At 35.8% G+C, this 10,785-nt stretch overlaps 1 protein-coding gene across 7 annotated transcripts; it reads left to right on the forward strand.

Annotated features, from left to right (window-relative positions):
- Positions 1-89: 89 nt before the first annotated feature.
- On the forward strand, positions 90-10,557 carry row (zinc finger domain-containing protein relative of woc). Of its 7 annotated transcripts, none has more exons than XM_081985795.1 (21): positions 90-249; positions 317-513; positions 1,586-1,719; positions 1,824-1,967; positions 2,024-2,050; positions 2,126-2,222; positions 2,278-2,538; positions 2,588-2,736; positions 3,782-3,991; positions 4,191-4,483; positions 5,647-5,908; positions 5,965-6,135; positions 6,274-6,581; positions 6,640-6,894; positions 6,955-7,274; positions 7,331-7,484; positions 7,537-7,719; positions 8,857-9,117; positions 9,169-9,332; positions 9,383-10,417; positions 10,476-10,557. In XM_081985795.1, exons 2-20 carry the CDS (start codon positions 372-374, stop codon positions 10,414-10,416), a joined length of 4,569 nt encoding a protein of 1,522 aa, XP_081841921.1. In that variant the 5' UTR covers positions 90-249; positions 317-371; the 3' UTR covers position 10,417; positions 10,476-10,557. The 7 variants fall into 7 exon arrangements, with proteins under 7 accessions (XP_081841921.1, XP_081841922.1, XP_081841920.1 ...); XM_081985796.1 differs by having other exon boundaries at positions 10,520-10,557; XM_081985794.1 differs by having other exon boundaries at positions 9,383-10,557.
- The last annotated feature ends 228 nt before the right edge of the window (positions 10,558-10,785 follow it).

The following is a 10,785-nucleotide window of genomic DNA, read 5'->3' on the forward strand; positions in this document are numbered from 1 at the left end:
TAACATTAAACAAAGATAAACACCTTTATTTGTAATACTTCTCATATGTCATTATGTCAATCAATGCTTTTGACGTACAATAGAAGAGAAGAAGAGGTTTACCGAATTTTATAAATTCAATCAAATTGTTTGTTTCTGTGGTACATAAATAAAGTTAATTTTAATGCAATATTACTATTTAATTACGGAATAAGTACTAGTATTATTACAGATTTTATATGTAATATCTTTAGGTAATAAAACCCACAGGTAAACATTACCATTTAAATGCAGTTCGATAATCTATAGGATTTCAGTGTTTGAATTGTTTCTTTAGGTTAAAATAGGGCTCTTATGGGTTTTAACTTGGTTTAGTCAACACCAGATACAAGATGACGAAAAGGGCTTCCTGTGCAATAGCCCAATGCCCAAATGCTTCAGAGAAAACTGCCAGTGCTGGGGTTACATATCACAAGTTTCCTTCAAAGGACAAGATAAGACGCCGCTGGCTTAGGGCCGTGGAGGCAATTTATCGTAAGTTCACTTACATGTATTACATTCCCTAGGGCAAGTTTTATTTTCGTCTCACCCCCACTATCCCTCATAATAATAAATGTTGAAGGTTTAAGGGTTTTACCTATACTGTATGATTAAAAGCAATTATAATATTGTTGCAGTAGTTTCTTTATCCCACATTTTGATTTAGTGGTTGATAAACTGGTAAAATTGTAATACAAAGATGTTATAATTTTTTGAAATGTTTTCTATTGTCCTATTACAAAATAAATAGTATGTATCATTGAAACTTTATCATCACATGTGCTTCTACAGTGTTTAAATTGTGCCATCCTGTGTAGTGTTATTTTATGACAGCTCACTTAAAGAAGGAAGATAGCAGAAGTTAAAGATTGTGGAGGACTCAAGACTTCTGGTATATGCTTTATGGCATTTAAACCTTTTATTTCAGATATTTTGTATTTTTTTAAATGGTATTGCATTAATATTGATTTATTTTCTTAAATTTATTATTTAATAATTTGTAAAATAAATCTAATCTTTCTTTCTCAAAAAATGCAACTTTGAAATGTACTTAATTTTTGGAGTAACCTGTATCATTTCAATAAAATTTAGAACATAGATTTGGTATTCCTTTTTATTAGAATCATGGTTTCCAATGTATTAAGGTGGTCCAGGACTATTTGCACACAGTGTATATTCTTTTAAGTGGCAGAGCTCCCTATGGTTTTAGTTGTGTCAGGTGTGTTTCATACACATACAAGGTCTAAATTATGTTATTTAACATGCATTTTATATCTTCCTATAGACACAGATCTATAAATGAGGACACACATTTTGCAAATGTTTAATTACCAATCTACTGGGTGAATGAATGTATACCAACTAAAATAATATGAATTATTACTACAAGCAACACTGACTTGACTTTTAAGTGCATCTGTTTCCTACACACCCTGTAAATAAATGTTCCTCAGAAGTTGCAAAGATTTTTCTCTTCCTACATTTTTAGACTGTATTATTTTTCTTATCATACATTTTAAGCTCCATCCCTAACATTATCTATTAACTCTCTTGTTATGCTATTTAGCAACATTTGTGCTGGACGCAACATCTATTACACCCAGATTATGCAGTGATCATTTCCAAGAAGATGACTTGGATTTAAAGAATGGAAAAATCGTTCTTAAACCGGATGTTGTCCCATCTATATTTACCGTAAGTGTACGTTCTGCATTTGATTACTACTATTATAATAATTTAAATGAAAACAGTTACTACTGTTGATTGTTATATAAATGTCTTTTACCTTAAAAATATATTTTTAGCCACTATTGGAGCCCAAAACAGAAAAAGGAGTGGACAAACCCAGACATTATGGAAGAAGGGCAGCCAGCAAAGAAGCACTAAAACAAATGCAAATGCTGCTTGAAGATGATGATGATGCTGTTGAAATTCCCGATGATGATGATGTATTTTGATTTTCTGATATTTGTGCTGAGTTTTAATCTATTTTCTTGTTTTTCAGTATGTCTATAAACCAGATGTGAAGGAGGTAAATATTGCATGCAATTCCAAATAACTGCTACTGATACTTTATTATTTTATTTGTTTTTTTATTAAAACACAGGAGGAGGCTCCCGCCCCTCAAACCCCATCATCTTCAGGACTAACACCACCAAAAAAGAAGTACAAATTAACGCATCGTAAATCCTCAGACGGTAACGGTGGGTCTATAAGCTAGTAAAATAACTATTTAAAGTGTTAACTAAAAAACTGTAGACCGCGAAGTTTTGGTACTAAAAACCATACCCACTCCAAACATAACCAATCACGACGTGGAAAACAACTTGGACTTGGAATGTTGGGTGGAGGAATTGGAACCATGCCAGAAGGAACGCAACGCAAAACTGCAAGAAGAGAGACTGGCCATTATGAACAAATTGGAAGAGCTCATAAAGGAAAGCAATGCTGAAGTAATTTACAAAGGAGACTTGAGCACAGCAATTGAGGTTTCAGAGCATGTACAAAAAACTATACAAGGTAATTCCAGGTGTTGAGTTATCCATGATTTTAAATTAATATGTTACAGCTGTGCAAGCCTCGCAAAATAAACCACCCTTGATTCTTAACAGTACTGTTGCCCCTAATCCTCAACCGTATAAACTGGTGGTTGACTCTAGATTGGGTGTTTTGGTCTCCTCAAACTCTTCAAATGGTGCTAAGCAACCTAAAATTCAGGTATGTACTTTGTATTGTGGTTTTAAATTTAGTGTGTGCCTCAATGCCACAGAAGCATGCTGGTTTTATTTTTGTAAAGGTACTTTGATGATACTATTGAAGCCATTACTTATGTTTTCTCTGGCATTTACTCAATAATTTGGTTGCAAAACTAGATACACTCTTTACATGATACTATTTAATGTTTAACGCAAGAAGCTGAGCTATATCTTTTCCACCGGAATGTAGTGCTTGAAAATGGCCAAAAACCTACCAAAAATTGTCAGAGGACTTGTCAAGTGTCCTAGACTTTAGAAAAATTCTATATAATAGTCAGAACAATATGTCAGAGGACTTTACTAGTGTCCTTAACCTTGGAAAAATTGTTTAAAATGGGCAGCAGCTTCTATAAATGTCCTAACCCTTAGAAAAATCCTTTATAATGGCCATACGTTTCTAAATATTATTGAAAACCTTCTAAAATTTGTAAGAGGCCTTTAAAAGAGTTCTAAACCTTACAAAAATTGTTTGAAATAGACAGAAGCTTCTAATACTATTGAAACCATCCTAAAAATTGTCAGAACACTCTACTCATGTCCGATACCATAGAAAAATCGTTTATAATCTCCTCTAAATACTATGGAACACCTCCTTACACCTATGAAGATTCTAAATAGGTGGGTCCTCCCTAAGTTAAAAATTTGAGCTACTTATTTTATCTGAAAAACTTGGGTTAATAAAACTTGGTCTTAATGGTACTTCAATTAATGTTTCCTTGTATGGTCATAGTGGAACTTGTGCACTCTGACATCACCATTTTCCTCATCATTTTTACTATATCTATACTATTCTACTATACTTGTCTATTGTGTAATAGCACCATTGAAACACCTGTGATCATAAAACTGAAGTTTTTTACACCCTAAAATAGGCATTTCAGAACGTTGAATACAGTTAGTAGCAATTTGGCAACGTGTCTGGAAAAGAAGCCAGCAAGATTGATTTTACATTAACAGTTAATTCACTAGGTAAAACTATTCTTCGCAACCTTAATATTTCGGTTTAGGTGGCCACAAATCTTCAAGCACCCTCCCCAACTCAATTATCCGGCAGGGGCCGGCCGACCAAAGTCAAAAAACTCACTCCCGTCGTACAGTCCAATCCCTCAACGCCCACTCCCGTGGTCACCAGATCAATTCTGGCCAATCAGACGGCGAAACAAGTTGGAAAAAGGGTGGCGCCGGCTGGACCGCCCGCTACTAGATCCAGAGGAAATGTAAGTAATTATTTGTTTATGCTGAGTGGCATTGAGTTTTTTCAAAGATTTCTTTTATTTGTTAATTTTCCAGTTAGTACTCGTATAATCTTTGTTACTTTTCGGGTCTTGCAGCTTGCAGACAATGTGTAATTCCCAATTGTCATTCGTTTTCAATCATTCTCAATTCAACATAGATTATCTTCTACGGTGTTTTCAGGCTAATATAGCTCCTTCAACTACTCGTCCTTCCGAAACTAACGTGCAAGGCGGTTTAGCTGCTGGTTCTAGCGTTAAACCGAAAGCCATAGTCGATCTAACAGCAGACGATGGCAAACCGTTGCCAGATAGTAAGGAGGTTTCCTTCAATAAGTTGCAAGGAAAGACCTATCCAAGTTTGGTTGTGGTCGCCAGACCTAACTTGAGAGTTACCGACATTAATTCCGACCGATCCGAGTTGGACGCTAAAGTTAAGAGCGTTTTGATGTATCCTCATGCCAAATTTACTGAATGGTAAGTGAACAGTATAATACTACACTGATTATTTCCCTCATTGTACTAGCAGCCAATAAAATTCAATGAACCTTTCTAGTTCGACCAATGATAGACACGACCTAGTTGCTAAAATTTTACACTGAATAAACACCTCCTACCTTTTTCGAAGACGTTTTTTTGAAGAACATTTAATATTAAACGAAACGGGATTTAGACACATATAAAATTTAAGCTATTTTCTTCAATATTAACAATTAATAAATCACTATAACGTAGTTTCCATTAAAAAATTACATAAATTAAAATATTATGACGTCTGATTGTCAATCTGAAATGTAAACAAAAATATACATGGCTGAACGAAAATCTGTCGTCTGCTGGGGTGAGTTCAATATTATCATTAATTTCATCACGTTTAGTTTAGTATTTGTGTTCTAACTAAGGTGTCTTCTTGTTAATAAACTAAAATGTGAGTTTTCAGGAAATAATCTTGACATATACCCCTCGGCGTTCACGTTTTATCACGTAAAATGTGCATTGGTAGGTTTTTTGCAAAATTTTTCTTTTAGGCAAATGGTTTCGACTAAATAATTCACCACACCACATTCAAAAATCACCTATGCTCAGTTTACCCGATAAAACTTGAACGTCTCGGGATATAACCTATGATTATTTGCCTTCTAAATATAAATTACAAATGAATAGCTAGCATTACATGCTCGTTGAATACTATACTATTAAGCACCTTTATACAGGGCTTCTTTCTAAGAAAGTTAGTCTGTTGAGAATAATTTTCATCTGCTGTTTTGCTGTTCTAAGTATGGAAGGTTTCTTGATTAAACCTACTTTTATTAAGAAAAAAGAGTACCCCACATTCATATTCAACTTGCAACTGTTAATAGACTATTTGACGTAAATTTTCCTCTTCAAGAATCCCAAGTTGACAAATTTGCATCAGTACTGAATCACTGTAAATAATTATTCCCCTTTATTTACCCAAACTCACAAGTATCACAACCGTTATAAATTAATATTCAACTTACGATTATTTTACTAAAACAATAATACTACTGGGTACGTGAAAAAGTGCCAAGATTGCTCAGAATTGTTTTCAGAACCATCTTATAGAGATTTTTTTACACAAATTAGTTAACAACATCGTTGTAAATATAACATTTCAGGTTAATTCAACAAGGACTAATAAAGTCTGAACAGAAATGCTCAGTGCACCCATCCAATCAGCTTAAACTAGGCATGTACAGCGACGTTTCTAAATTTCCTTATTCGGGCGGCTACGTGTGGATATCGGAATGTTGCCCTCAAAGATTCGTGTCGGTGTTTAGCGGCTCCATATTTGAGGGATCACCTCATCCTCCCCTCGTTATTCTCAAGCTTTTGTATCACTGGGCCTGTCAAACTAACATACAAAACGTTACCCAATGGGTGAGTGAACTGAAATCTGTGTTTTGTGACAGAATATTTGTACCAATATTTTTCAGGTGAAAGTGGACAATTTGTATGTGAAAAGTATGTACACGTTGTTGCGTGCCGTTTGTTCTGTGGCGCTGCAAACGCATCCACGACCTTTAGGAGGTCCGCAGTCCAAAGTGGAGGTTGGAGTTATTTCCCTTGGGACCACGTCACAAGATGGAAATTCACGACAAGTAAAAGTAAGTTTATATTGATTATTTGCTATACAATTCAAAAAAAAAAACCTTATTTCGGAGAATACAAACAGTATAACTAAAGTTACATGGTACAAAGAGTTATTCATACATTTTTTAGAGGGTTATCTTACTTATTTGTAGGTGGAAGTATTAGGTGTGTTGGAAACCAACACTAAACTTATTCGTCTAAGAGCGATTGAACCAGACGGTGACCGAAACTACAAGAGACGGTTTTCCAGAATACTGGAACCGTTAGAACAGTGGGTGCACATTAGTAGCACCATAGTCACCGATCACACTGTAGATAAAGCCACTTTATTGCAAATGGGTTATACTAACGTTGTTCAAACCACGTCAGTGGACGTGAACAATTCTAATCGAACCATAATGGAGTATTTGAGGAGAATCGTTCCTAGAATGTTTCAGAACACTTTGTCTTTGCTTTCAAGGTGAGTCTATATGTCTTTGATTGTTTTAATTTTGACTGAACTGGGTTGTTGTGTTTAGACAAATTATTCAGCAATTTCTTGATGAGTTAGTTTGGCGTGAATGGTATGGAACTACGTCACTGGAGGCTTTTGACAATTTAATTTTACATTTGGCCGAACAAACCCGGTTAGCCAGTAGTTTGGTTCCGAAACTGAATAGAGTCGCTTTAAATCCATTTAAAAACTGGACAACATCAACCGGAACAGTGGCGCCCCCCTCATCTTCTATTGTAGCGAGTAAAAACTTTGAAAATTACGGCAAAAAGCGAAAGAAGTTAGAGCTCCCTTTATAGTAGTTTGACAAAGTTAATTAATTGCTTTTGCAACACTTTAGGAAGGATACTGAAGGTTTAACAAAGCTGGCCACCCCACCACAACCGGAAATTAATCGACCACCTAAATCTACATCTCCGGATGTACCGGAACAAATGGTTCCGCTGGAAAATTACTATTACGGAACTATAGATCACTATCCCCCTAAAACAAACGTGAAACTGAACTTGAAATGTCCGATTTGCAAGGAAGTGTACAACAACAACATTGCATTGATGGGACACTTGTTCAAACACGCGCATAATGTTTCTAAGGATGGTCAAATGTGCAAGTACTGTTTGACTAGCGTTGCCACTGCTAACGATTTATTGAAGCATATAGGCAAGTTTTGTATTTTAGTGTGTTGTACGTTTATGATGTATTTTGTCTCATTTTAGCGACCTCCCATCCATCAGAAACAAAACACGAAAACGGTTTTGTTTGTTTGATCTGCGAAACGCATTACGTAAACCCTTTTATCCTCGGCAAGCATATGTCTAAAGAGCATTGTCCTTCTGAATTGCCATATCAATGCGGCACTTGCGGTTACAGGCAAGAAAATCATTTTTTGTTCTTTATTACCTTTTAAAGCTTAATTTGATAGGTGTTCCAATCATAAACAAGCAATAGATCATTTTTACAAGCAGCACAACAACGGACCGACAATTCAGTGTCCGTTCTGTTTAAAATCCACCACCGTATTCTCTTCTTCGCGGAATATTGCCCAGAATATGCATTTCTTCATTCAGCATTTACAGAAACATCAAAGAAAGCAACAGGCTAGAAGGTATAGTATAGCATATAGTTCAGGTGAATTGCACTTTGATGAACAAGAGTTATAGTGAACAAAAGTCGTGTTTATTTTTATTTATTATAAAAATGCGTGAGGTATAATAAGGGTTGAAATCGTATTATTGTAATTTCCAGCAAAAGTTGCCGACTTAGGGGAAAGTTGTAGATGTTACGGGCAATGTAAGAATTGCCCAAAGGGATAGGGCAAAATGAGTAATTAAAAATATTACATTGCCCGGGCATTATTAATAATGCAGAAACTCATATGGACAATTTGAAAGTATTTTATATCAACCTTGCATTTATTTGTTTGATTAATATAATGATCAGTTCACATGATGCACTTTGCCCGGAATAATCAAATTGACCGTAACACACCTTACAGTGTATTTCCTTAAAGGATTACATCTAGTTGGCATTTTAGACTTTCAGGTCACTGATGTCACTTAACTGCCAAGTTTGGCTCCATGAAGGTTTAAACACAATTTTTTTAAATTCCTCAGATTAGCAACTATTTCTATTGGCGTTTCAAGTTAAGATCGCAGCGCCATTTGAACTAAAATCTGGCAACCGGTTCCTAAGTAACCTAACGTTATAAATAATATGACACTGTCACTTCATAATTAAGAAAACTGATCACCAGAGGGAGTATCTCTTATCTTGAAACGTCAATAATTTCAGGGCACTGGCGGACGGGTTTCGATAGCTATAACAGCTGTCACGTGACATAAGAAAAGTATAAAAGGGTCCCTTAACATCAGAACTGTCAAATTTGTCTTCATAGAGCTGTAAACACTTCTTACAGTGCGGTTCCAAGAAACACATCTACTTGGCATTTTATGGTGTTTTCAATGGTTACTTTTGATCTGCATTTATTATGCTTTTCTTCATCATTATCTTGAATTCTCCTAAAATTTCCTATAAATTTGACACTTTTACTATATTTACAACTTTTTTAATGAACACTTTTACACAACTGTAGTTAAACCATACTTGCGCATTTTATTTTTTTTTATTCACTGTAACCTTTTTTGCCATCTCTAATTGTTCTTATCCTGTTGTCAATATTCTTGTTTATTTTGCTTGAAAATATGCCAATTTGCCTGTATATGTATAAAGCATACATTTCTAGGTGTGGAAGATGTAACTCTTGGTTTATCCAAAAAGACCTACTAAAAGATCACCAGACTTATATGCACATTTCGCAACGTGGTAAACCTGGTTTAGTGCAATGGGTCGCCCCTCGTAGTGGCGTAATGGTACCCAAATCCAAAATGGATAAATATCCTTGCGATGCTGAAGGCATTAACTTTACCACTTTGTTTTATAATTTAGCGAAAGGTTTGAAATGTAAAGAGTGTGACGGTCCAATGGATAGTGCCAAACATTTCCCGTAAGTGTTAGAAATTTGCTTGATTATGCCACATCTATTTAAAAATTGTAGCTCATTTGAGAGTTGCCAAACTACCAACTGTCAATACTCCACATGTTGCGCAAAGGCCATGCAAGAACATAACGCAAAATGTAACAAAACCACACCCCTGGACATACCTAAAGAAAACCTACCTTATAAGATGTTCTGTATTTGTGGATTTAGCAGCGAAGACGGTATTTAGTCTCTTTATATCCAGTTTTTAGGTTTATTTGGGTATTTTTAGGCAATCAATTGGCAAAACATTTGGCAACATGCGAGAAGAAATCTGCGTATCCATCAATGTCGGACGCAAAAAACGCTTCAGTCACTCACAGTATGCTGGACGTTCTTGGATTAGTTCGGAAACCAGAGGAAGGCGAGAAAAAAGAGCAAGGTTTAAGGTCCGGAAAAAGACGTTCTGTTAGGACGGTTTCTGATATTGCCAACGAAGATGGAAGCAAATCTGAAGAAAACGTGGCAAAAAAATTCAAAGCAGCACGAAAAGAATCAGAAACAGAAGAAGTTAGCTCGAAAAATGAACATGTTGATGAACAGAAAGCTGATGACAAAAGCAAAGATACTGAAGGCAATCCGGAAAAAGAAGATGAAAGTTTACAAACTGACAATACAGTAGAAGAAGAGCCGAACGAAGACAAAGAAAATGAAGCCAGCGATGTTGATGAGACTCAGGATTTACCAGAGAAACTCGAGCCAGTGGACGAGGCAATATCGGAAAACTACCCAGAAGAAGTCGAGCGCAAAATTGAAGAAGTGAACGTTGGAGATGAGGTTGAATCCGGAAATGGCGAAAACAAAGATAACATCGTGGAAGCAATACCTGAAGAAAACAACATCGAAGTGGAACACGAAGGAGGAGAACCAGTTCCCGAATCTGATATGGAGGACAATGAGGAAGGGAATCTTGCTGAAAATTCTGAACACGGAACTGATGAAGTTGTAATGCCGATAGGAGAAGATCACATTAAAGAGTCTGACAGCGAGACAAATGACATTGAAGACCCGATTGGGGAAACTCCTTTAAAGGAAACTGACGTTATTATCCCCGAAGAAACCTGTTCAGATTCAGACACTTTGAAAGTGCCGGAAGATCCTGTTGAAGGGGAATCCACTGCTAGTATGATGGACGAACCGGAAAACATCGCAACATTGGACTCAGATAGCAAAGGAGACGATACAGAAGAAACTACCACTAACGAGAATAATGAAAACGCCGCAATTTTGGGGTTGGAAGCTGAAACTCCAATGGATACTGATTAATGTAAGTACTGATTTACGGTTTTCTTGTTATTAGTGTCAGCTTAATCAACTCTTTGTAGAGAATTTGGGAAAATGTTTTTTCATTATTATAACAACTTTTTAGGAGTTGAACTTAAGCACCAATAGAGCTGCTTTTTGGTGTACTGGTTTTTTTGTCAGCCTATTGCAACTTAGTCCTTCTCCATCCTCTAGCTAAGTTAAATATTTTATTATGATTATTGTTATATAGGGTGATCAAAAGAGTATAAAAAGGGCTTTAATATGACTTAATGAACCATTCTGTAAGTGGAAAAATAACCGAGTTACAGGGTGTACAAGTGACCACTGTCAAACTCTGACTGAACAGTAATTAATTTTTCGTACAGACAC

This window comes from Ips typographus, linkage group LG8, assembly GCF_016097725.1.
Source record: "Ips typographus isolate SLU linkage group LG8, UJ_Ityp_2.0, whole genome shotgun sequence".
Lineage (NCBI taxonomy): Eukaryota > Metazoa > Arthropoda > Insecta > Coleoptera > Curculionidae > Ips > Ips typographus.

Excerpts from the sequence above, each read along its gene's own strand:
- row (XM_081985794.1), top strand. The coding sequence starts at position 372 with ATGACGAAAAGGGCTTCCTGTGCAATAGCCCAATGCCCAAATGCTTCA. Across the intron at positions 4,484-5,646 it reads CATGCCAAATTTACTGAATG|GTTAATTCAACAAGGACTAA; the intron begins GTAAGTGAACAG and ends ATAACATTTCAG. Across the intron at positions 9,118-9,168 it reads GATAGTGCCAAACATTTCCC|CTCATTTGAGAGTTGCCAAA; the intron begins GTAAGTGTTAGA and ends TAAAAATTGTAG.